General features: G+C 53.2%; 2 protein-coding genes and 1 pseudogene across 2 annotated transcripts in view; 1 reads left to right on the forward strand and 2 right to left on the reverse strand.

Moving 5' to 3' along the window:
* Positions 1 to 3,219: 3,219 nt before the first annotated feature.
* NOB1 (NIN1 (RPN12) binding protein 1 homolog) lies at positions 3,220 to 13,612 on the reverse strand. The gene is made up of 9 exons (XM_051847243.3): positions 13,536 to 13,612; positions 13,305 to 13,437; positions 12,178 to 12,308; positions 10,255 to 10,326; positions 9,621 to 9,749; positions 9,350 to 9,529; positions 8,911 to 9,008; positions 6,588 to 6,732; positions 3,220 to 3,792 (listed from the first exon to the last, which is right to left on the reverse strand). Exons 1-9 carry the CDS (start codon positions 13,596 to 13,598, stop codon positions 3,523 to 3,525), a joined length of 1,221 nt encoding a protein of 406 aa, XP_051703203.2. The 5' UTR covers positions 13,599 to 13,612; the 3' UTR covers positions 3,220 to 3,522.
* Positions 13,613 to 17,370: 3,758 nt separating this feature from the next.
* Positions 17,371 to 18,151, reverse strand: LOC138846540 (small ribosomal subunit protein uS2 pseudogene; annotated as a pseudogene).
* Positions 18,152 to 25,040: 6,889 nt separating this feature from the next.
* The window catches only part of WWP2 (WW domain containing E3 ubiquitin protein ligase 2), a 159,429-nt gene continuing 158,014 nt past the window's right edge, over positions 25,041 to 26,455 (forward strand). The window contains exon 1 of the mRNA XM_002711669.5: positions 25,041 to 25,178. The gene's annotated coding sequence lies outside the window, so the exon portion shown is untranslated. The remainder of the gene's footprint in view (positions 25,179 to 26,455) is intronic.

Below are 26,455 nucleotides of genomic sequence, written 5' to 3' on the forward strand. Positions count from 1 at the left end.
CAGTGACTGAGTCTGGGGCACGGGGCAGGCAGACCAGCATCTTCCTGCTATGACTCTCTAAAAAAATGCACTTAAAAGAGTCATTTCTGGGGCTGGCACTGTGACATAGCAGGTAAAGCCACTGCCTGAAATGCTGACATCCCATATGGGTGCCAGTTCCAGTCCTGGCTGTCCCACTTCCCATCCAGCTCTCTGCTATGGCCTGGGATAGCAGCAGAAGATGGCCCGAGTGCTTGGGCCCCTGCACCGGTGTAGGAGACCTGGAAGAAGTTCCTGGCTTTGGGTTTGTGCAGCTCCGGCAGTTGCAGCCATCTGGGGAATGAACCAGCAGATGGAAGACCTCCCTCTCTCTCTGCCTCTCAAATAAATAAACCTTAAAAAAGAAGTCAGTTCTATTTATATGTTCATTTATTTGAAAGCCAAAGGAGTCAAGAAAGATCAATATCAATCTTCCTTCCCTGGTTCATTCCCCAAATGGCTGCGACAGCCCAAGCTAGGCCAGAACAAACCTAGGAGCCAGGAGCTCCATCCAGGTCTCCCACACGCACACAGGGGCCCAAGTCCTTGGGCCCTCCTCTGCTATTTTAAAGATTTATTTTTTTATTTGAAAGCCAGAGAGAGGAGAGGCACAGAGAGAGAGGTCTTCCATCCGCTGGTTCACTCTTCAATTGTCCACAACGGCTGGAGCTACACTGATCCAAAGTCAGGAGCTTCTTCCCGGTCTCCCATGCGGGTGCAGAGGCCCAAGGACTTGGGCCATCTTCTACTGCTTTCCCAGGCCACAGCAGAGAGCTGGACAGGAAGTGGAGCAGCCGGGTCTTGAACCGGCACCCATATGGGATGCCGGTGCTTCAGGCCAGGGCGTTAACCTACTGCACCACAGCGCCGACCCCCTTCCTCTGCTTTTTATTGTGAAAGTCCTAAATTTTACAATGCAGTGTCAGCAGCAGCCACTTACATTTCCACAAATTTCCATCCATTTCTAATCAATTTTGTTTTCCTTAAGCACATTCAAGCACTTAAGGTAAATTTCGATATTAGTTGTCATTTTTGGCTTGCTGAATTCTAGCCCAACACCTACTATTTCTCATTGCTCATGTTCAGGACTCAAGCCACGAAACAGGCAGTGTAGCACAGAGAGGGCAAACGGCCCGGGTTCAGGCCCTTGTACCGTGGTCACCCTTGGGAAGATCTTAAAGTTTTCTAATATTTAAAAATTTTGAAGATTTTACATATTTTAAAAAGATTTATTTGAAAAGCAGTGACAGAGAGAGGGATAGAGATCTTCCATCCACTGGTTCCCTCCCCACATGGCCTCAACAGCCAGTGCTGGACCAGGCTGAAGCCAGGAGCTTCATCTGGGTCTTCCACGTGGGTGCAGGGGCCCAAACACTCGGGCCATCCTTGCTGCTTTCCCAAATGCACCAGTAGGGAGCTGGGTCAGAAGTGGAGCACCCGGGACTCAATCTAGCGTGCGTGTGGGATGCCGATGTCGCAGGCGGTGGCTTTATTGGTGGCACCACCACGCCAGCCGCAGGCAGGATCTTGTCTCTCTGAGGCTCGCTTTTCCCTCTGTGGAGGAAGACGTCACACCTATTCCACAGTGCCGTCGTGAGGAGACAAACCTTGAAGCAGTACCGCGAGCTGTGCATCCCACGTGCCCGTGCAGACTGGGGACAGGTGTCCATCTCCCCGAGGGCTGCAGTCACCGCGTTACACATGCCGGCCACCTTTCGTCTGCCCAAACTCCAAATCCCTCCCTTCTCCCTCCCACTGTGGGAGGTATTTGTTGCCTGTTTCAGGTCCAGCTACGCAAGCATCACTCTTCCAAACAGTGAAAATCCACCAGGGAGGCTGCAGACTGCCGGTCCACACTTAGGGGTGGCTCATCCACGATCCACCATGCACAGGGCCACAGCTAGGAGTCTGGGGGCTGGGGCTCGTGTGCCTGGCGCTGCTGAGTGGCTGCAGCTGACCTAAGCTGGCCCACCAGCCACAGCCCCTGTGTGTGGCATGTCCACAGGAGTTGCTGAGTCCAGGCTTCCCACAGCATGGCTGCAGCGCCAGGCCAGACTTCCTGAGGGAGCTGGGCAGGGCCCTGAAACCGTCTATGACCTGGTGCTGGAAGTCACGCATGCTGCATTCTGCAGGTCAAGGCCGTTAGAAAACCAGGCCTTGGAGTTTTTTTTTTTTTGAAAGGCACGAAGATCATCCCCTAAGTGCCTGCAACAGCCAGGGCTGGGCCAGGCCAAACTAGGAGCTAAGAACTCAGTTCATGTCCCCCACATGGGTGGTAGGCACTCAACTACTGGAGCTACCATCTGAGGCCTCCCAGGGTGCTCATTAGCCAGCATCTGGATCCAGTACTCCGAATGGGGACGCGGGCGTCTTAACCAGCAACCTGGTTCCTCCAAGGGTTTTTGGATTTTTATTTGTAACCAGATTTTTGGTGTCTGAGATGCTTTAAAAAAATCTTTAAAATTGTGGAAAAATGTACACTGTCTTTTGTTTCTGCTTTCCCATAAACTTTGGGCAGGATCTTCATGTTTCTTTCTTTGAAACAAACATGGCCAAAGGGCAACTTAAGAAAGCAGGGAGTTGGCTGGCGCTGTGGCGTAGCGGGTAAAGCTGCCGCCTGCAGTGCCGGCATCCAAGATGGGTGCAGGTTCAAGTCCTGGTTACTCCACTTCCGAGCCAGCTCCCTGCCGTGGTCTGGGAAAGCAGTAGAAGATGGTCCATGTCCTTGGGCCCCTGCACCCATGTGGGAGACCCAGAGGAAGCTCCTGGCTCCTGGCTTTGGACTGGCCCAGCTCTGGCCACTGTGGCCATTTGGGGAGTGAACCAGTGGATGAAGACCTCTCTGCCTCCCTGTAACTCTTTCAAGTAAAATAAATAAATCTTTATCCCCCTCCTTGCCTGTCTGCTGGATATAACAGAATGGGGAAACGGGAGGGGCAGAAGGTGCAGAACCCCCGGCCATCTCGCCAGCACTCGGGGCTTGTGGCAGGCTCCTCCCACCAGATGCACCATTGGTGCTGGTGGGGGCCGACCTGGACTTGGCGTGGGTGCGTGTTGACCGTGTGTATGTGTGGAGGAAAAGCAAAGCACATGGATAAGCGGGGCTGACTCCAGGGCACAGCTGTACAGGGGTTTCCGGGCTGCACTTTGAATGAATTTTATCTTCCTCAAAAAAAAAAAAAAAAAAAAGAGGGCAACAAATTTCAGTTCCTAGTTTTATGTGAACATTTTTTGACAAGATAAATATAAACATTTCATCACTGAATACAAACCTTGCATATTAGCCAAGCAACAAAAATATGGTCTATTTAACCACAGCACACAGAAGCCCGCATCCACGGCTGTGAGATGTCACCCTCAGCCGCGCCTTCTTCCCGGGCACCAAGCCTCCAGCACACGGCCGGGGCCCTCGGGCCACGCGACAGTTCCTCGGCCGGGGAGAGCAGTCACCAGGCCACCTCACCCCGCAGCCGGGGTGAGCATGGGGGGTGGGGGGGATGCGCGTCACCGCTTCTTCACGAACTTCTTTCTGGAAGCGTTGGGATTTAAGCGCCTCCTCCCTCCTCCCAGGGCGCTGTCCCGGAGCTGCAGGGCGGCTGAGCGGCTGCAGATGTCGTTCTCGGCGAAGGGAGACACCCCGGCCACGTAGTCGGGGGCGAACACGTCGGTCTTCTGCCGGGCCTTGCGGGACAGTCGCAGCTGGGGGAAGCGCTGGTCCTCGGTCAGGTGGGGGTTGATGGCGTACTTGCCTCCCTTGGGCATGGGGAGTGAGTACTGCGGACAAGGCAGGGAAGACTGGGGGTCAGGTTCGCGGGGCAGATCCCGGGGCAGGTGGCCAGCGCCAGCCCTGACTGCCTAGTGTGCACCTGCCACGCCCGTCCCCTGTGAGTCTCACCCCAGCTCAGGGCTGAAAGACCCAATGCGGCACTCTGACCAAGGCCAAGGCCGTGAGTACCGTTTCACAGCACCAGTACTGCGTGGTTCTGAAAAGGGCTGAGCACACTAGTGAGGGACCCCAGGGAAGTATTAACCCTCTGAGTCCCATCGTCCTGTTTATAGGATACCTACAGACAAACCGATGGCATATATACCACTAATGGTGACCTGGAGATCCATGTTGGAACGTGTGCAGGGTGGAACACCTGGCATGGACTGGCTTTGTAAGGGCACTAGGAACTGGAGACTGGGGAGGGCTAGGAGGCCCCCTGTGCTGCTGGGCTGCAACTGGAGGTCTAAGCTCGTCAGTTTTTTTTTTTTGGACAGGCAGAGTGGACAGTGAGAGAGAGAGAGACAGAGAGAAAGGTCTTCCTTTGCCGTTGGTTCACCCTCCAATGGCCGCTGTGGCCGGCGCACGGCGCTGATCCGATGGCAGGAGCCAGGTGCTTCTCCTGGTCTCCCATGGGGTGCAGGGCCCAAGCACTTGGGCCATTCTCCACTGCACTCCCTGGCCACAGCAGAGAGCTGGCCTGGAAGAGGGGCAACCGGGACAGAATCCGGCGGCCCGACCGGACTAGAACTCGGTGTGCTGGTGCCGCAAGGCAGAGGATTAGCCTAGTGAGCCACGGCGGTGGCAAGCTCGTCGGTTTTTGATCCTTTAAATTATATTTAGGGCCAACGCCGCGGCTCACTAGGCTAACCCTCCACCTGCAGTGCCGGCACTCTGGGTTCTAGTTCCGGTTGGGGTGCCGGATTCTGTCCCAGTTGCTCCTCTTCCAGGCCAGCTCTCTGCTGTGGCCAGGGAGTGCAGTGGAGGATGGCCCAGGTGCTTGGGCCCCTGCACCCGCATGAGAGATCAGGAAGAAGCTCCTGGTTCCTGGCTTCGGGTCAGAGTGCCGACCATAGTGGCCATTTGGGGGGTGAACCAATGGAAGGAAGACCTTTCTGTCTGTCTCTCTCTAACTCTGCCTGTAAAAAAAAAAAAAATTATATTTAGCTGGGAGGCAGATTCACTCCCCAAATGCCTGTAATGGCTGGGGCTGGGCCAGGCTGAAGCTCAGAGCCAAGAACGTAATTCCACATGGGGAATTCCACATGCGGGAACGCAGTTACTTGAGCCATTATCACTGCCTCCCAGGGTCCCCATGAGCAGGAAGCTGGAGTCAGGAACAAGGAACAGAACCCAGGTACCGTGTCCTACCTGGTAGGCCAAATGCTTGTTGCCGATGGTTTTCAGTGTGGATATGGACATAAAAATGGACACATGCATTTCCCATCTCTGTCCACTGAGGGCCCAGAGACAATGAGGCCAGGCCGAGGAATGTAACCAGTGCATGTTTGCTTCTAAAAAGCACTTTCCATAAAGCACCAGAGCTCCTCTGACCCTGTCGGGGGCAGAACAAATCAGCCTCGGAACATTCTGCTGTGCCAGAAAGTCGGAAAGCGCTCAAAGAATAACTGGGATGTGTTAAAAGCACAGAGGAGCCAGCTCGAAGGGACAATGAGCCTCAAAATCATGATGGTGGCGAATCACAGCCTACAGAGTGAGATAAAAATCAGCAAGCTCCTCCATGGATACTGCCTGGGAACAGAGAAAGCACCTCCTTACACGAAGAACTGATCAAGGTGACTACTCCCGTACCGCCCCACAAGCGAATCAGCTCCAAGTAGGGCAGGTACGGCAGAACCCGCCGTAACCGGGCGATCAGGTCCCACCACCAAAACACCTTAACAGCCTAGCAGCATACACCCTCAGAGATGCACCAAGGACTCAACAGCCTTTCTGGGGTGTTCCTGCCCGAAGTGCACAGTCTGAATCCAATCATGAGGAAGCAGCAGATGGACCCACACAGAGGAACGTTCTACAAGACCACTGCTGTGCTCTCCAACAATGCCAAGGTCACGGGAGCAGGCGGTTGGTGCAGCACTCGGGACACCTCTGAGACGCCTACTGTGCTGTGCTGGAATGCTGAGGTTCAGGTCCCGGCTTGGTTCCAACTCTAACTTCCTGCTAATGAGCAGCCTGGGAGGCAGTGACGGCTCAGCACCTGGGTCCCTGCCACCGGTGGTGGTGGTGGTGGTGGTGGTGGGACACAGACTGAGTTCCTGGCTTCTGGCTTTGGCCTTTCCCAGCCCATACAATTTGTCCACAACACACATTTCCCATAAGCTTGAAGATTCCATGGATGCGTGGATTTCAAATTGTTGCACACCAAAAAAACTTACCGTTTAATTCCATTTTTCCCATGAACTTCTGGAAGTGCCCATATATGGAGAGAGGATGAAAGCCTCCTCTCCCCCTATTTTCTTTTCTTATTTTTTTCCAATTTCTTGGAACAAACCCGTGGTGGTGTGCACTCAGGCCAGCCTCTCCCAGGTACTGAGTTTCCACGCTCCGCCCCTCTGGCCCACAAAGCTTATGCAGCTCCTGCCGTTGCTTCAAAGCCTGCACAAACCCAACCTCCTGCACAACCCAATGAAGCCCACACGGGGCAGCTGGCATTTCCTGTGGCAATGACCCTGTCTGAGTTGACTATAACCAGCAGGAGGCCGCACACTCCCCACCTGTTGGGGTCCCCAGACCTCAGGCTTTCGACGACCAGGGTCGTCAGGGGGAGGAGGTGGCCACTCACCCGCAGGCCTCGGGGGTTCAGCACCTTGGGGTTGCGTGAGAAGTGCATGTGCAGGGTGCCGTCGTCACTGACGGTCACGGACACTTTCTTCAGGGTCTTGTTCCCGCAGTGGGCACAGAACACTCGGTTCATGTCAGACGTTGTCCTGGGAGACACAAAAGGAGATGTGGGAACCACAGGCGGCGAACCCCAACTGTGGAGCAGGAGGGCACACTCAGGGGAAGGCTGACAGGCATCTCCCCTTCCCCTCCTCAGGGGAAGGACCAGGGACGCCAGGGCCAAGTCAGCCGTGCGGATGTGCAGGACGCTGTTACATCGAGTGTGGTGGGCACCGCCCAGCACCCCCTCCAAGCTCAACTACAACCACGCCCCCACTCTGCAGATGGGAACGTGAAGGTCCTTGCTCCAAGTGGCAGAGAGGCCGTCTGGCTCGAGCAGATGCTCTTAGCACTGGGCCTTTCCTAGATCCTTACTCCAGCTCCAACTACCCTGCCCCCAGATGTCAGCCAGGGTGTGCGCTCAGGAGCAGCAACAACGAACGAGTGACACGGGAGACACTAGACCCGCTGCTGCCTGGGCCAGGTCCTGGCTCCTGCCTTCCCAGCTTCCTGCTGCAACGCCTCAGGGACTGGGGCCTCTGCCAACTCTGTGGGAGCCCCGAGGGAGCTCCAGGCTCCCGGCTTCAGGGCCCCACCGGCAGTGGGCGTCTGGGGAGTGACCAGCAGATGGAAGGTCGCCCTCTTTGCCTTTCAAACAAACATTTAAAAAACGAGAAAGAAAAGCCCGGCCCTGCCCCGAGATCTGAGGGTGGCCACTGAAGCCTCGCCTGCCTCCTGTCTGCTGAAGCCAGTGATTCCCGTCGAGGGCAGGGGGAGAGCTCGTCACTCCGCTGAGTCGCCCGATCGTGAGCTCAGCGCCTCCACACACATGCTGAGGGCTAATTATTCCACACAAGGAGCGCAGTCACTGGGCTCATCTCACAAGAACAGGGAACAGTTCACGTGTTTGCAAGAATGCGTGCTAACTCGGGAACCTAGGACTTCCGTGACAGTCCTAGACAGTGGGAGAGATGAGATTAGGTGGAGCAAAGAGCTCGGCGGCCGTGAACCCAGTGCACTGAAGCTCTGGGAGCGTGACCAGCTGCGGGAAGGTTTCCGAGAACAGAGGCGGCCTTGGGAGTAGCTCTCCCTCTCCCTCTCCCTCATGGTGGCAGGAGTGACTGGGTACTAGTGAGCCCCCTGGAGAACAGACCCCACCCCGGCACCTCTCCTAACAGTGCAAAAGCTCTGGGCACCCAGTGGGACAGCGCACACCTCACCAGCTGGCCTATTTGGAGGCCGCCAGGACCAGACTGAACCTGTAGAGGGGCTGGAAGCCGCCCAAGGGCCACACATGTCAACTAAAGATATAGGCACCTCTTCCCCTCCAACAGAGGGTCTCCAGGACCCACAAGGAGTCCGAAATGACCTGGAAGAACTGAGCTCACCCCGCAGCACTCGCGATGTGCCAGCCACCACACTCAGCCGTGTGACTGATCTCCCAGCTCCCCCAACCTCTTCAACTTCAAGAACCCAAAGCACAGAGAAGGTAGCTAACTATTGCCAATCTGCACAGGCAGGAGACAGACCCTGGACCTGAACCCATGGCCTCTGGATTCAGAGTCACTATCTGGTGGTTCAAGTTTTTTAAAGACATGCTATAGAAGAATGAAATGACTGCCACACATCCATCACGCAGCTTCAACTATCAATTTAGGGTCAATCTTGTTTCAGATAAACCCCCACTCCTTCCACTTGTGTGTTATCTTAAAGCAAATCCGGACACCACTCCCTCTGTGAACATTACAGTATGCATCTCTGAAGCAGGGTTCTGGGGCAAGCCCTGGGCCTTGTGGTTAAGACGCTGGCGTCCCATGTTCAAGTTCAAGTTCTGGCTCTACTTCCTATCTAGCTTCTTGCTAATGAAAACCCTGGGAGGGAGCACGTGATGGCCCAAGCACTTGGTTCCCTGCCACCAGTATGCGAGACCTGTACTGAGTTCCTGGTTTCGGCCTGGTCCAGCCCCAGCAGCTGTGGCCATGTGGGGGGCTCTTCCTAACAAACGAGTGAACAGTAAGGATGACGGTTCTCTGTTCCAGAACCCACTTCTTTAAACCCAGGCCCCTAGGTGGGAGGTGCCTTGCAGCTCAGTCCTGGGGGCTTCCACGCTGTGGGAGAGGAGAGCCTAGGCCACACAGAAATGACGGATGGAAGGAACAGATGTACAGCAGGGTCTCCTCAAAAAGTCTGCAGGGGGCACCGGGCCCAGGGGTTCGGCGACTCACCTGAAACAGCCGTGGCAGCGCAAGATGTAGCTCCGGGCCTCGCGGATCAGCATGCCGTTCACCGCCAGCACGTGCAGTCCCATCTGCAGCAGAACGTTCTACGGCCGACAGTGAGAGAAGAACTGAGCCACGTTTCTCTTCACGTGACTCTGCAATCGCATTGAAGCGCTGCACACACCCCGGCTGGCTCATGAGCCTTGGCTAAGGACAAGTCAGGCTGGGACCCAGAGCTCCCTCGAACTGTGCACGCCAGGGCCCGAGCACCCCATCAGCAACGTCTGAACGCACACATTCACCGTGGCGGGGCAGCAGACCCTCTCGGGTTTCCAGGTCCCTAACTGAGCTCAGGAAATGATGCCCCCGAGAGAAAACAGATCATGGGTTTTAAACACTAAACACCGCACACAAATCCTGTCTCAGGCCCACAGCCCTGGCCCACCTGCATGGCGAAGTCTGTGGTCACACAGCCAACTCGCACGTCCTTGGGGTCGTCACACTGCTCCAGCTCCTGCTGGATCTGCTTGATGTTGCTGGGGGTTATCCACCCACCCCCGTCGTCATCACTGTCCTCTTTGCTCTCTTCAAATCCATTCTCTTCCTCCTCCTCACCTCCGTCCATCTGCAACATCAACCGAATCCATGACTTCCGGCCCAGAGCAGCAGTGGGCAGCGGCTGCTGTGTCGTCAGCAGAGGACAAGCTGAGCCTTACCAGCAGCTCCTGGAGCTCCTGGTCGATGTTAGGCAGCGGGTTTCTCCAGAACACAAAGGAGCTGAATTCCAGGTCCTCTGGCTCGCTGGCTTGGTGTCCACGATCCACAGTGTCTTGTGGGCATTTGGGCTGAGATGAAAGGAAATCATGTTTTTTGACAGGCAGAGTTAGACAGTGAGAGTGAGAGAGAGAGAGGGAGAAAGGTCTTCCTTCCGTTGGTTCACCCCCCAAATGGCCACCATGGCCGGTGCACTGCACCAATCCGAAGCCAGGAGCCAGGTGCTTCTCCTGGTCTCCCATGGGGTGCAGGGCCCAAGCACTTGGGCCATCCTCCACTGCACTCCCTGGCCACAGCAGAGAGCTGGCCTGGAAGAGGGGCAACCGGGACAGAATCCGGCGCCCCCACTGGAATTAGAACCCGGTGTGCCGGTGCCACAGGCGGAGGATTAGCCAAGTGAGCCGCGGCGCCAGCCCAGGAAAAAAAGGAAAAGTTACAGATGAAATCACATGACACGCAGGTCTGACCGGACAGGGCTGGGCAAATGACCTCTCAGTCCTGGAACACTGGGTTTACCGTGAGCAGCGATGGGGATGGGACACGGGACAGACAGGAGCCCCAGAAACACGGAATTACCTTAGAAGGCAGGTGGAACCCCAAAATGTTGACAGGAGCTTCTGGGTGCCGAATTGAGGAGCTCACTTTAGCCTTAAAAAGATAATAAAATTTTTAATACCAGAACAGAGCAAGAAAATATACACTAGAAAACCAACATCATAGGGTAACTTAAAAAAAAAAAGTATTTTCTCCTGGCTATTAAAAGACATCCACTGCTTAAAAACATTGGGAAATATATATATATATATATATACATATAAAGAAAATGACAATCTTCAGTGAGCCCAATTCTACTAAGTAGCCGCTTTGGGATATGTGTTTTGTGCCATTAGAGGTGACAGCAGGGAACATTATCTCTAACACCCAGAAGAATCTCCAGTTACTTAGGATCAACACAGAAGACCCTGGAATTACTGACCAAAGAACATACTACTTTAAAGCTTTTGATATAAAAATGCCTAACTCCTGCCAAAACACTGCAGGAAAGGGTGATATTTACAAGTCAAGAGTGGATGGAAAAAAAAATAAAAAATAAAGACTGGATGGATGCAACAGAAAACCAGCAGCCAGGGACGCTGCGTACAGACTTCACGTAAAACCATTCCTTCAGCAGCACCTGCCCAAGCATTCGGATCAAGTCTGGACTCCGGGGTCACTCTCTGGAGGACTGGAACCCTGGCAGAAAGCAAGTGGGGGCTGTCCTGACTCGTACAGGAACCGGAGCCCATGGTGGCCCTGGAGACTTTAGGCCACGACCAAGAACTCTGTTAGGGCAGGCAGGGGAGTGGAGTGAGCGAAACCACCACCTGGGACCCCAACATGCCTCTGCTCTGCTTCCGATCCACTTTCTTGCCATTGCTCCTAGGAGGCAGCAGATCACGGCTCAAGTGTTTGGGCCCCTGCTGCCCACGCGGGAGACCAGCATGGAGTTTTAGGCTCCTGGCTTTGGCTTGACCTGGCCTAGCTGTTGCAGACATTTGGGGAATGAACCAGCAGATGGACTATATGTATTTCTCTCTCTCTCTGGCTTTCAAATAGATTTTAAAAAAGTTCTTTGTCATTACTATTTGAAATGACTTATTTGGCTCCCCAAATCATCTGACTAGAAACAGCCAATGGGACCTGACACAAACCCATCAGTCTCTCCAACTGCCAGCTTAGTCTCAGAAAGTACAGCCTTGAAAGCGGCAAGCACTTAGTGTTCCTGATTTCAAGAAACAGTCAAACTAGTTCTACTCTTGCATTTTCCAAGTGTAAATGATTCTCCCCCAAACTCTACAAATCAAGACCCTGAGACACATCTGTAACCTGTAACGTATGAACCTTATTTGGCTCCTGATCCAAAAAATTAACATTTATGAAGTAAGTGGCAAAGGTGGACGCTGCCTGGCTATTTGATGATGTGAGAGATGATATTTATTTTGTGTAGAGGTGTGTTTTTTTGTTTTGTTTTTTTGACAGGCAGAGATAGAGAGGAAGGACTTCCCTCCATTGGTTCACCCTCCAAATGGCTGCTACGGCCGGCGCGCTGCACCGATCTGAATCCAGGAGCCAGGTGCTTCCTCCTGGTCTCCCGTGCGGGTGCAGGGCCCAAGCACTTGGGCCATCCTCCACTGCCTTCCTGGGCCACAGCAGAGAGCTGGACAGGAAGAGGAGCAGCTGGGACTAGAACCCGGCGCCCATAGGGAATGCCGACGCTGCTGGCGGAGGATTAGCCAAGTGAGCCATGGTGCCGGCCAAGATTTTTTTTTTTTAAGAAGTCTTATTTTTAGAAACATACCCAGAAATAGCCATCAATGCAATAACCTATGGTGTCTGAGCTCAAAATCCTTTGGGCTGGGGGTCAGCACAGATGAAAACAGAGCCCTGGGAAGGTTAGTGCAGCGCCGACTGGCGGGCGGCCACACCCGTCTGTCTGTAGAGCCCGCCCTCCGGGTTTACCTTTTCCGGTTCTTGCTTTAGGTGAGACACCCCAACAAACTCTGCTTCCAGCTGGTAAGTGAGCGCCAGCACCTGGATATCCGTGGCAGAGAGGCTGGGGTAGTCTCCGGTTTTCTTTGAAAACTCAGTCACTGTAAAGCAGATTTACAACTTCAGTTAGGACGCAAACCCAGCGACTTCGGGCATCGACAAGGAAGGTGTCCAAAGAATTCCATACAGTCACCACTGGGGGACAAAACCTCCACACTGGGATCCTGGCCTGTTTCTGCTCATAGCTGACAAATCTGTCGTCACACCAGGAGTCACGCCAGCCAGGCGCACCATAACACCGTGTCAAGTACAGAGAACGGACAGAACACAGCCTTCACTCAGTCAGTGCAAGATTTGCACATGACGCGCGTTCTTTATAGAAATTTTGCTATCCTACAGGTACTTCAAAAATTTCGTAGAAGATCAAAGAGAAGTCTGTTTCGATGCAAAAACATGGAAACAGTCACGCACATGTAGCGCCTTCAAAATGCTCATGGAAAATGTGTATCGTGGGAAAACTTCGCAAGGATTCCCCTGGGGACATCAACGATGAACACAGTGCAATCGTCTGGATTTTACTGGCAAACTGTGGTACAAGAGGCTTGAGCCTCGCCTGGGATGCCCACATCAGAGTGCCTGGTTCGAGTCCCGGCTCCTCCACGCCTCCTGCTAACGCGCCTGGGCAGCGGCAGGTGATGGCCAAAGTCCCTGAGTCCTGGCCACCAGGTGGGACACGGGGGGGAGAAGTTCCTGTCTCCTGGCTGTGGCCTCGTGCAGTCCTGGATGCTCGGGGAGTGAACCCGTGGGCTTAAGGTCTCTTTCTGTCGCTCTAGCTTTCGAATAAACAAATCCTAACAATTCTAACATGAACAGAAAGACATGGGCTGCACTGGCACAAGGCACAGCCAGCACAGGCTCACGACCCAGGTAGAGGTGACCCGGCCGGCGGGGTGCAGGGAGCCCCCAGGCAGGCGACCACGGGCGCCTCGTCGGAGAGGAGACCCCCCCCCCGGACGCCCCCCGGGACGCGCCGCCGCCGCCGCCGCCGCCGCCGCCGCACGGAGCAGCCCCCGGCCGGCTCCCCGCCTCTCACTCACCCAGGCGCACGTACTCCGGGAAGGGCTCCTTGAACCGCAGCTCGTAGGGCAGCACTGCGAGCCGCCGGCGCGTGGCCTTGTCCCGGATCTCGGTGACTACCTCGCGGATGGTGTAGATGTTCTTCCCGATGTCCTGCGCGGAGACCGGCTCGTCCCATACCCGCCCGACTTCACGCGCCCCCTCAGCCCGGGCCCCGCTCTCCGCTCCCCGCCGGCCGGAGCTCCCCGTACCTGCAGAGCCGCGTCCCGCAGGAACGCCCCGGCGTCCGCCACGACGTGGTCCACAGGCGCCATTTTGGCAGGCGAGCGCGTAGCACGCATGCGCGCGAAGCTTCCGCCCGTCGCTGCGTCCCGATCCCGGCCTCTGTGACCCGGGGAAGGCGGTGGAGGTTGAAGGGCGCCACCTGGCGGCTGTGCCCGTATCTCCCGGCTCCGCGCGCCCAGGGACACCTGAGGCAATCCCCTCCTTGGGGGCTACTTTTACTTTTTTGCCCCTAAAATTTATTTACTTTTATTAAGGCGAGAGGCAAAGAGAGCTTCCATCCGCTGGTTCACGCCTCAAATAGCGAGGGTCGGCCAGGCCCACACCAGGTGCCAGAAACTGCACCCTAGTCTCACCTGTATAGGTGGCAGGAACCCAAGTACTGGGGCCGTCATTTGCTGCCTTCCCAGGCTCATTGGCAGGGAGCTGATCTGAAGCGGGGGTGGGGGGTGGGGGGGAGATGGGATATGGACTCCCAAGCAGGGACTTAAGCCCCTGTGCCTCTGTCTCAACACCCATCCCTTCTTTGCCTTTTTTTTTTTTTTTTTTAAGTATTTATTCGAAAGTCGGAGTTACAGAGGGAGTGAGAGAAAGAGACCATCCACCTGCTGGTTCATTCCCTAAATGGCCACAAGGACTGGAGCTGGGCCTATCCGAAGCCAGGAGCTCCTTCTGAGTCGCCCACGTGGGTGCAGGGGCCTAAACACTTGGGGGCCATCTTTTGCTGCTTTCCCAGGCCATTAGCAGAGAGCTGGATCTGAAGTGGAGCAGCCAGGACTCAAGCCGGTGCCCAAATGGGATGTGGGCGCTGCAGGCAGAAGCTTAACATACTACTCCACAGCACCTGCCCCTCCTCCTTTGCTTTTAAGTGTGACATTTCGGGGCCAGCTTTGGCCACAGTTGACAACACCAGTGGCCCAAATGGGCGCTGGTTCCAGCCCCAGCAACTTGGCTTTCCAGCCAGATCCCTGCTAATGTTCCTGTGAAGAGAGCAGAAGATGACCTGAGAACTTGGGCCCGTGTCACCCACATGAGAGACCCAGATGGAGTTCCAGGCTCCTGGCTTTGGCCTGGCTCCTGCCATTTTGGCTGTTTGGGGAGTGAATCAGCGGATGGAAGATCTTACTCTGTCTTGGTAACTCTGCCTTTCAAATAATTAATAAATAAATAAATAAATAAATATTTTTAAATGGTAAATGTGTACATGTCCTCATGATTGTAAGTCAATACAGATAACCCAGGGCCGGTGCTGTGGCACAGTAGGTAAAGCTGCCGCCTGCAGTGCCGGCATCCCATATGGGCGCCAGTTCGAGTCCTGGCTGTTCCTCTTCCAATCCAGCTCTCTGCTATGGCCTGGGAAAGCAGTAGAAGATGGCCCAAGTCCTTGGGCTCCTGCACTCATGGGGGAGACCCGGAAGAAGCCCCTGACTCCTGGTTTCTGACTGGTGCAGCTCTGACCATTGTGGCCATCTGGGGAGTGAACCAGCAGATGGAAGACCCCTCTCTCTCTCTGTTTCTGCCTCTCTGTAACTCTGCGTTTCAAATAAAAATAAATAAATCTTAAAAAAAAAAAAAAAGGTGGGAGCTGAGCAAGGAGTGAGGTCTCTGGATTTGTCCACAGTGTGTGTGGCCTTTCTTTGGTCATCAAGAGGAGGTTGGCATGCTCTGAAAATGCTGTCATGGCCAGCCTGTCGGGGTCTGCAGGTGCACGTCCTGTCGCTTTGTTTGATCAGGACCTTGAGTTCCTGTGAAGCTCTGGGAACAAAGTGTAGCGATAGGATGTCAACCGTGGAGGTGCTAATTGAATTTTTTTCTGTGATTTGGGGTCTTGCAGAGCTGGCCTGATCCTTGTGTCAGTCTCTTCATTTGGTGAGTTAATTTTTTAGTGAAGAATTGACTTGGGATCATCAGAGAGAAGACAGAGGAACTGCAAGCTGAGGGAGAGAAACTGATAAGTCTGCATCAGAGGCACAAAGGGCAGGTGCTTTTTTTTTTTTTTTAAGATTTATTTATTGGGGCCACCGCTGTAGCTCTGCAGGTTAAAGCCCCGGGCTGCAGCACTAGCATCCCATATGAGCACCGGTTTGAGTCCTGGCTGTTTCACTTCCAATCCAGCTCCCTGTTAATATGCCTGGGAAAGCAGCGGAGGATGGCCCAAGAGCTTGGGCGCCTGTACCTATGTGGGAGATCCAGAAGAAGCTTTTGGCTTCTGGCTTTGGCCTGGCTCAGTCCTGGCTGGTGCAGCCATTTGAGGAGTGAAACAGAGGATGGAAAATCTATCTCCCTATATATAAATCTTTCAAATAAATAAATCTTTTAAAAACATTTATAAGGCAGAGTTAGAGAGAGAGGGAGAGACAGAGAGATATTCCATCTGCTGGTCCACTCCCCAGATGGCTGCAATGGCCCTAGGTGGGCTAGCCCAAAGCCAGGAACCAGAAGCTTCTTCCAGGTTTCCCATGTGGGCCATCTTCCTCTGCTTTCCCAGGCACATTAGCAGGGAGCGGATCAGAAATGGAGCAGCCAGGACTTGAACCAACACCAATATGGATGCTGGTACTGCAGGTGGAGGTTTGACCCAATACACCACAATGCTAGCTCTTAGCTGCATATTGACCATTGATTATGAACCCATAACAGAGGGCCAGGATCTCTTAGTTTTTCCCCAGATTTATTTTATTTATTGGCAAGGCAAAATGATAGAGAAAGAGGAGAGACAGAGGGAAAGAGATCTTCTATCTGCTGGTTCACTCCCAAAATGACTGCAACAGTCAAGGCTGGGCCAGGCCAAAGCTAGGAGCCCAGAACTCCCTCTGGGTCTCCCATGTGGGTGGCAGGGGCCCAAGCACTTGGGCCATCCTCTGCGGCCTTCCCAGGTGCCTTAGCAGGCAGGTGGGTCAGAAGCAGAGCAACTGAGACTGGAATCAGTGCTGTGATATGGGATGCCACTGTCACAGGCACTGGTTTAACTTGCTTTCCCACAACAGCGGCCCCATCTTAAGTCTTTTAATAGCTTGACTCCGCCTTCCTGAGCGAGGCACGTAATTTGTGAGGATACAGTTCCTTGCTGAGTCAAAATGAGGGGGTGTTGCGTGACTTCCATGAGTTCCTTTCAAACCTAGATTCTGTAATGATGATGTCTGGCCTGTTGCACGCTGGTGAACTTGGCCGAACGTTGACTTGGGTCTTCAGTCATCTCCGCCCAAGCTTTCTTCTTCAGGTCTTTGCTGCAGCGTCACCCCTCGCTGTCACTTCCCTCTCCTGCCGCATGCCCTTTCACAACAACCCAGTGCCTGCCCTCCCTTCCTGCGCATCTTTCTTACCAACCTCCACAAGCCCCCTGTGCGACCTACCCTGAAACAGCGTGGCTGACGGCCATTTCCGGTTTTCTACTTCCCAGTATCTTTTTTTACTTGTCTTTAGAAACTGGTGTTATTTTCCCTCACCCTCACTTCCATTTCTTTTTAAAAGATTTAATTATTTTACTTGAAAGTCAGAGTTGGGGGGGGGGGTGGTTTCCATCCACTGGTTCACTCCCCAGATGGCTACAATGGCTGATCTGAAGCCAGGAGCCAGGAGCTTCCTCTGGGTTTCCCATGTGGGTGCAGGGGTCCAAGCACTTGGGCCATCTTCTACTGCTTTCCCAGGCCATAGCAGAGAACTGGATTGGAAGAGAAGCAGCTGGGACTAGAACCGGCGCCCGTATGGGTTGCCAGTGCTTCAGGCCAGGGCTTTAACCTGCTGTGCCACAGCGCCGGCCCCTACCTCACTTCCATTTTTACCTCAGAGACTGTGCCGAGCAGCTTAAGACCACTCAGTGGTTGCTGCCACCTTCTTCGGGGGGCCTGGGCAGGCGGAGCTGCAGGCCAGTCTCCAGCAGTCTCCAGTGGCGAGCTGTTGGGTAGGCACGGAGGGCACCTGCAGGCTTGCCGAGCTGTCTGCCACCTCAGGCTGAGCAGCGGCGAACTCAGGAGCTGCCGTCTGTTCACCCTGAAATTCCTCCTTGTCACGCAGCGTTTCCAGCCTGCTCTTCCGTTTCAATCTCTATAGTAGAGACCCGGCGTGAGATGGTACCACGCATGCGCAGAACCTCCCAGGCCAGCATCCACCACCGGGGAGCCGCTGAGTGTGCTTCCTTGTTGTTGCATGGGATGGCAATGTCCACATGGCACAGAGGAGAATCTGTGTAGCAGTGGTAGGCAGGTTCACGTAAGGTGCCTCTGGGACAGGCAAGTGGTCAGCCCCAGGATTAGTAACCACCAGAGGACATGGCTCCCGCAAGGCTGCCTGGATCCGGTTAGTGACGGTTCCAGGTGCAAAGTGGCCAGCAATAGGAATAGCTCCGGTGGCAGCGCAGCCCTGTGGCCAGTGTCCTGGGAGGGTGTCACACGGACACCAGCAGGGTCTGCAATGGCAGCAGTGCCACCAGCCACCAACAGAAGCTTCTCGCAAGCCCTCTCCTGATGTATGATATAGACGCCACACTTTTCCTCTTGTAGGTGCACAGTTCCACTTGGAAGCCAAGGATGCTAGCAGCTATGTGGGTTCCTGCAGCAAGGAATTTGAGGACAACCTCCTCCTTCATTTTTCGGGACCTCAAGGGCTTGGGACATTGTCACAGCTTCCCTTCAAGTTACACTGCAAATCAAGAAAATGCCATGTGGACCCCTCTCCAGGTAGGCCAGAAAGGCAGTCTCAGTTTTTTGGTTTTTATTTTTAAGCCTTCTCAGTTCAGTTCCTCTGCAGAGTTTTTTGTTTTTTTTTTTTGTTTGTTTTTTTTTTGTTTTTTTTTTTTTTTTTAGATTAATTTATTCGAAAAGGAGAGAGAGATTTCCACCTGCCGGTTCACTCCTCAAATAACTGCAACAGCTAGGGCTGGTCCAGGCAAAAGACAGGAGCCAGGAACTCCATCTGGGTGTCCCATGCAAGGGGCAGGGGTGCAAGCACTTGGACCACCTTCTGCTGCTTCGCAGGCACATTGGTAGGGCGCTGGATTGGAAGCGGAGCAGGTGGGGACTTGAACTGGCACTCATACTGGGTGTCAGTGTTGCAGGTGGCAACTTAAGTTGCCCCACCACAATGCAAGCCCCTCTGCAGGTTCTGACGTTGCCAACCGTCTCCTCTGTTTGAGCCGCCCCTCCTTGCCTGACTTCCGCTTCTCGCCATCTGGGCCTCTTTCTTGGGACTCTCTTTTCCCTGCCTTGCACACATGCTCTGTCCCACAGAACCTGTTGGCCTGCTGTCTCTGTAAGGTCTCTCCTTGGGCAACAGTGCCTATCCTCAAGGCCTCTGTGACTGTGCTATGAGAGCACCTCCCAGGGATGGGCGTTTGGCACAGCACCTGGGACACTCACGCCCCATATCTGGGTGCCTGGGTCTGAGCCCGGGCTCTCGCTCCCAGTTCCAGCCTCCTGTGAATGTGCACCCTGCAAGGCAGCAGGTGATGGCTCAAGTGGTTGAGTCCCTGCCATGCACATGGCATGGAAGACCAGGACTGAGACGCCGGATCCTGGCTTCTACCTGACTCAGGCTGAAGTGGGGGTGGGGGTGAATCAACCAATGAGCCATGTCTTTCTGCCTCTCAAATTAAACAAATAATTTTAGCAAAACGATGCCCCCCAGATGTGTATGTCCAATCCGTCTTATTCTCTAGCCTGCCTTTTCTGGAAACTTCCATCTGAAAACTTCTGGCATTTTCACCTAGGAGGAAGGTTAATATTGAGATAATTACCTGCCTGCCTCCAGCTTTCTACACTTGTTAAAAGTCCCTATTTTTTAAGAACAGCATTACCAACAAAAGCATTCGAGAGAGGAATCGCTGAGTCATCTTTATCTCCATCCTCACTCACAACCAGCATTCCTCTGGCTAAACCTTATTGATGCCACTCGGAGATGTTTGTGGTGTCTGGATCCCTTCCACATCCATTCCCATTACTCAAATCAAGTTTTTATCTCTTGCCCTGAAAGTCAAACTCCTTCAACACGACAGTTGCTGGCTCTCATTTCTCCTTTTCCAATTGATCGTCCATGCAAACCTAAAAGGGATGCAGGGAAGATGTGGGAACTGGACTCCACGATACAGGAGGCTCGCTGAAGCGGGCAGGGGTCATTCTGTGAACCCTGGAATGCACAGTGAATTAGGCCAGTGATCCTCACACAGAGGCCGGAGCCACCAAATGCCCAGGACTCGTCTCTGTGTCTGACTCAGGGGTTTGCGCAGGCCCAGAGCACCGGCTCTCCCACCAAGTTCTAGGTCATGCTGATACTGCTGACCTGAGGGCCACACTTTGCAAACCACTGATTCAGAGGAATAACCAGGCAAAGAAAGAAAAGATCAGGCTTTGAGCTCTTGACTTCCTAGTAGACAATAACTATTAATAGAAAAGGTTTCTTGACACTTTGTAGCTGGGTAGCATTTTCACTCCTTCTTCTGTGTGTCTCTGTAACAGCCTCAGAGTCCCCCCTTAGAAGAGTTCCCACTGAGGCAGTGAGGCTGTGTGTAGTGTCTGGGGCACCTTTGGCGTTGATGGATCTGGGGGTCAGTCCTGGAGGCTTACCAGGGCAAAGGTATTGATGTGCAAACGTTTACATAGTGTTTGGGAGTTTAGGGTCAAGCCAGTGAGGAGCACTCTGGGGACTTCTCTCAAGGGTGAGCTGAGCACCTACGACAACCTTTTAAGCTCCTTTTTGTTTGTTTGCTTTTTAAAGATTTATTTTATTTGAAAGGCAGAGTGACAGACAGGGATCTTCCATCTACTTAGCTTGCTGTGCCAGGCTGGTTTTAAAAACATTTGTTTTCATTTTATTTGAAAGGGAGAGGGAGGGAGGGAGGGAGGGAGGGAGGAAGGGAGAGAGGGAGAGAGAAAAAGAAAGAGAGAGAGAGAGAGAGAGAGAGAGAGAGAGAAAGATCTTTGATCCATTGGCTCATTCTTCAAATGTCTACAATAGCCAGGGCTGAGTGTGGACAGGCCAAAGCTAGGAGCCAGGAGCCAGGAGCCAGGAGCCATGAACTCCATACAAGGGCTGGAGTTAGGCAACCACTGTAGTACAGCACATTAAGCTGTGGTTTCAGACACTGGCATCCCATATCGGAGTGCTGGTTTGAGTCCCAGCTGCTCCACTTCTGATCCAGCTTCCTGCTAATGCATCTGGAAAAGCAGTGGAAGATGGCTCAGGCGCTTGAGTCCCTGCACCCACGTGGAAGACCCGGATGGAGCTCCTGGCTTGCTGCAGTCATTTGTGGATTGAATCAGCAGATGGATAATCTCCCTCTCTCTGCCCACTCCCTTTCTCTGTTGCTGTGCCTTTCAAATAAACAAGGAAATCTTTAAAAAATAAATAAAAGAAGAAAAAGACGAAGAAGAAGAGAAAGAAATAATTCCACCAACTCACATCTCTCACATGGGTGGCAAGGACCCAGTACTTGAGTCCATCTGCTGCCTCCCAGGGTGCACATTAGCAGGGAGCTGGGTGGGAAGCAGAGGACCCAGGACTCCTATGGAATGTCGGAGTTTAAATGCCCACCCTAAGCTTGTGTTTTTTTCAGAGAGGCAAAGAAATTGCAAAAGAGCATTACAAAAATTGTGGTCATTTAAAAGTTTACATTGGGGCCAGTGCTATGGCGTAGTGGGTAAAGCCGCCACCTGCAGTGCTGGCTGGCATCCCACGTGGGTGCTGGTTCAAGACCCAGCTGCTGGCCGGCACCACGGCTCAATAGGCTAATCCTCTGCCTGTGGTGTCGGCACCCCGGGGTTCTAGTCCCGGTCGGGGGTGCCGGATTCTGTCCCAGTTGCTTCTCTTCCAGTCCAGCTCTCTGCTGTGGCCCAGGAAGGCAGTGGAGGATGGTCCAAGTGCTTGGGCTCCTGCACCCGCATGGGAGACCAGCAGAAAGCACCTGGCTCCCAGCTTCGGATAGGCGCAGCGCGCTGGCCATAGCGGCCATTTGGGGGGGTGGGTGAACCAACAGAAGGAAGACCTCTCTCTCTCTCTCTCTCTCTCTCTCTCTCTCTCACTGTCTAACTCTGCCTGTAAAAAAAAAAAAAAAAAAAAAAAAAAAAAAAGACCCAGCTGCTCCACTTCCAATCCAGCAGCTCCACTTCCAATCCAGCTCCCTGCTAATGGCCTGGAAAAGCAGTAGAGGATGGCCCACACCCCTGGGTCCCTACACCAAGTGGGAGACCAGGAAGAAGCTCCTGGCTCCTGGATTCGGATTGGCACAGCTCTGACTGTTGCGGCCACCTGGGGAGTGAACCAGTAGGTGGAGGACCTCTTTCCTTCTCTGCCTCTGCCTCTCTGTATTTCTGCCTTTCAAATAAATAAATTTTTTTAAAAAAGTTTACATTAACAAATGAACACCTTCAAACATGTAAAGGACTCAAGTCATTTGGCAGTAATGGCAGCTTTTGTGTGTGAGGCCCTTTATTAAAGGGTAAGTTTTACCTTGTGTCTCAGTGTAGATCTGAGTTCATGTTCAGGGCCAGGAAATGTGGAGGCCATGAAAGTCAATGCTTCTTAATAACAGGCTAGGGCCGGCGCTGTGGTATAGCAGGTTAAAGCCCAGGCTTGCTATACCAGCATCCCATACGGGTACTGGTTTGAGTCCCTGCTGCTCCACTTCTGATCTAGCTCCCTGCTAGTGTGCTTGGGAAAGCAGCGGAGGATGGCCCAAGTCCTTTGGCCCCTGCACCCACACAGGAGACCCAGAAGCAGCTCCTGGCTTCAGCTCAGCTCTAGCCATTGTGGTCATCTGGGGAGTGAAGCAGTGGATGGAAGACTTTTCTCTCTCTCTCTCTCTCCTTCTCTCTGTAACTCTTCAAATACAATAACTCTTTATAAAAAAAAGATAGACATTTTCTTAAGATGGAAAATTCTCTTAAAAAATAGTGGGCTAGAGAAAAAGAAATCATGCAGGAAAAACACTATTAGAAATCAGGTAGTATCCCCAAAATTCCTCTGAACTTTCCCGAGAGTCTCCCAGACTTTGTTTTTCTGTCTTTGCTTCTGCCTGCACGTTCTGCTGGCAATGGCTGCTTCCTTGGTCTCCAACCAACAATTCAGTTGCTCCCTCCTCTGATGATCCGAGTCAGATTTTCTCCCAAGGACAAATTTGAATTCTTCTTCCTCACCACATTTAAGAAATCTCCAGTTTTTCCATTTAATGAGCAGTTATTATGTGTGCCTTGGAATAAAGTCAGTTTTCTGTCTCGCTTCTTTGAGTAGGTTGGAGGTCAAGGACAGCTTTTTAGGGCATTTTCCCATAAGTGAGCCTTTCAATTTATTTTTTTTTAACTTTTAGGAGGCACAGCATATTTATGATTACATATTTCAGATTTTTTTGTGTCTTAAAAAAAAAGTTTACTGGCCAGTGCCGTGGCTCAATAGGCTAATCCTCCACCTGCGGTGCCGGCACACCAGGTTCTAGTCCTGGTTGGGGCGCTGGATTCTGACCTGGTTGCTCCTCTTCCAGTCCAGCTCTCTGCTGTGGCCCTGGAAGGCAGTGGAGGATGGCCCAGGTCCTTGGGCCCTGCACCTGATGGGAGACCGGGAGAAGCACCTGGCTCCTGGCTTCAGATCAGCGCAGTGCGCCAGCCGCAGTGCGCTGGCCGCGGCGGCCATTGAGGGTGAACCAACGGCAAAGGAAGACCTTTCTCTCTGTCTCTCTCTCACTGTCCACTCTGCCTGTCAAAAAAAAAAAAAAAAAAAATCCTATACCATAGGACCTACAGCAGTGTGTTGCGCAATAAATGTTGGTGAAACGTATCTATTCCACAAATTAAAGAAGTCTCCTGTGGACAAGGCACTGATCTGGAAGCTGAGGCAAAGCTCCTGTCTTAGTAATTCTTATCATGAGAAACATGGATTTGTAAGATTTTCTATTCTTACAGAAGTCACACAGTGCTAAGTCTTGAGGACACATGGAAAAATAAGAAAGTGAGAAGTGGGCTGGTGGGAGGGGAAGGAAGAGATGAGTTGCATTCGTTTTTTTTTTTTTTTTGACAGGCAGAGTGGACAGTGAGAGAGAGACAGAGAGAAAGGTCTTTCTTTTCTGTTGGTTCATCCCCCAATGGCTGATGCGGCCGGCACACCGCGCTGATCCGAAGCCAGAAGCCAGGTGCTTCTCCTGGTCTCCCATGGGGTGCAGGGCCCAAGCACTTGGGTCATCCTCCACTGCACTCCTGGGCCACAGCAGAGAGATGAGTTGTATCCTAAACAGAGTGATCGTGAAAGGCTTTGCTGTGTGACAGCTAAGCAAACATCTGAGAGAGAGAGGGTGGGAAGTGGTCGTTACTGTCTCACTATATGGGGAAAGAGCTTTTCAGGCACTGGGAGAAGCAAGTCCAAAGGTCCTGAGGCCAGAGTGGCCAAAGGGCAGAGTGGGGGTGAGAGAAGAGAAATAAGAAGGGATTGTGGGGAGGGGGACCATGAGGGTAACCACCTATATTTCTAGCTTTCACTGCTTAATGCACCCTGCATGCTTTTTACTTAGTCCTCTTGCTCTTTGGTGAACACTTACTGAAAGCCCACCCCACAAGGAAGCCTTTCCTCACTCCTCTAAAGCAGAATTAGGAAAACGCCCGACAATGAAATTGGAGAAGCGTCAGTTTCGTGGCAGGGTTTAACAGGTTTAACGAATTAAGAGATGGCTGTATATTATTGAAAGGCAAGGGACTGAGTTCAACCAATTTCATTTGTGTGCATGATTGGATCCATCCAAATGCTAAGGCTCCCCCCACCCAAAAAAAAAAACAAAACGGGGTAATTAGGTTGCTAGTATTAATTTTAACCAATGGTAATTAAAAGTGAAAAACAGTCTTCATCCAACTTGTCAAAGCTGAGGCCCTGCGCCGTTAGTAAGGGATGTTGACATAAAATGTTCTTGCTAAGTTGTATGCACCTGCAGATGAAGGGAACAGGGGTTGGCTGGGCGTGATAGGGGGCATTTTATGCCCCCAGGCAGGGGCTTCGAAGCTGTTCTACTTCATGTCCCAGATGTTCCACGACGGACAGGTCTGTTGCTTCTACAGTCTAGAACCGCGCCTGGCACGTGGCAGGCATTGAGTCACCAGGATTATCAAACACAAATACAAGCGGCACAATCCAATGTGATTTTCAGATAATCTTAGTATAAATATATCCCATGTAGGATATTGGGCAGACACGGTTGTTTACCCGAAACTGAAATTTATCTGAGATTTCACTTTAATAACTTTATTAACCCCACTAAGGAGCTCAAATACTCGTGATTTGTTTGACCCAATTGAAAGAGGATCTCCTCGCACCTGTAAAATGGGTCTAAATCACAGCACGCGCCTCCCTAGCGTTGCTGGGCAGATAAAGCCAGCACGTGGCACCTGGCGAGCCCTCAGTTTATACGACTGCTGGGAAACAAATTCATGAGCGGCAAAAGTTTCGCCTTATACACACGGCCACAGGACCCGGGCCTCTTCGAGGCCAAAAGCTCGCAGGCCAGGCCTAGGTTGCCGGCACCTGAGAGCCCGGCCAGCCTCTTCCGGGTCAGGTGACCGCGCGCGGCCACGTGACCCGGCCCGAGTGCGGGCGGTGGAAGGCGGAAGTGGGAGAGGAGTTGGGCGCCGCTTCTGGGGCCGGGGCAGGTAGCGAGCGCGGGCGCGGCGGGCGCGGCGGGCGGGCGCGGGGCGCGGAGCGGGCCGGGGGCGGCGGGCGGCGCGCGGTGGGCTGGGGGCGGCGCGGCCCGGGCGCCGGGGGGCGGCGGCTTCCTGTGGGAGGGGCCTGGCGCGGCGGTTCCGGCCTCCGAGGAGGGGTGTCCCGGCTCCCGCCCGAGCGGGGTGGGCGCGACGCGGCCCGCGTGGGGCCGCTCCGAGGTGGCCGGCCGGGAGCCGGTGCTTCCGGGAGCGGCGCGGCGCGTTGGTGCCGGGGGGCTGGAGGGACAGGCATCGCGATCTCTGTGGAGGGAGCAGGGGAAGGGCGAGTTGGGACGGAGCTGGGAAGGGGGTGCCGAGATGGACATAGGGCGGGCAGGGCAGGGGAGCAGCCCGGGAGATGCCGCCTGAGCCCCACTGAGGGCGTCTTCCCCGCTGCGTCTTTGGCAGCGATGTTTCCCCGAGACTTGATTTCGGGCTCAGTCCATCTTTAAACTTCAGGAGGGATCACAGAATCTTGGTCGTCTTGCTCTCGTCACACCCACTTAGTCCCGCGGGCGTCGGGTTTCCACTTCTTGGGAACCTAACCCTTCAGGATCGCCTTTCTTTGGGGCTTTTCCCCCTTGATCAAGTCGTCTTCGAGGCTGAAGACAGAAAGCGTGGGCGCTCTGCTGTGGCTGCAGGAAGGTTTCAGCCTACGCTCTTGACCATGACCTAGCCCAGCACCGCCTCGGCCGGAACACCGGCTAGAGGACCGTGTACCTGTGTGCTAACGACTTCGGGTCTGGCTGTGGTTTAAATTATTCAGCTTCCCTTACCACGTGACTGCTTATCTTGACCAGCTGTAGCTAGGTAGAAGTCTGTGTCCTGTGCCTTAGAACTATGACCTGGCGCCTGATGTTGAGATTAAATACCCATGTCACAACTGTTCATCTTCCTCTTTCTGTAAATGTTCACTGAATGTTTTGCAGAAGTGAGTCTCATGCGTGCACACACAAGAGCCAGAGTCGTTCAGGGTTACAAGTTAGAGAACAAAAGGACTTTACTAAATGTATGAGGTGTTCAGGTTTTTGAAGTGTTTGATGAGCATTTAGAAGTTAATTTTTGCAGCAGCCCTGTGATTTAGATGGGGAAAGGTCTTTTTTCCACGTCATGAGAAACAGACAGACTTAAAGGAGTCTTGACTTTTAAAACCAATGTGTTCTTTCTTGTTTACTGGTCTCTTCCTGCTGGACGTAAGAATCTTCAAGGGCAGATACCGTGTTTTATTT

This window comes from Oryctolagus cuniculus, chromosome 18, assembly GCF_051225735.1.
Source record: "Oryctolagus cuniculus isolate XC-2025 breed Fujian yellow rabbit chromosome 18, ASM5122573v1, whole genome shotgun sequence".
In the NCBI taxonomy this organism is placed as follows: Eukaryota; Metazoa; Chordata; class Mammalia; order Lagomorpha; family Leporidae; genus Oryctolagus; species Oryctolagus cuniculus.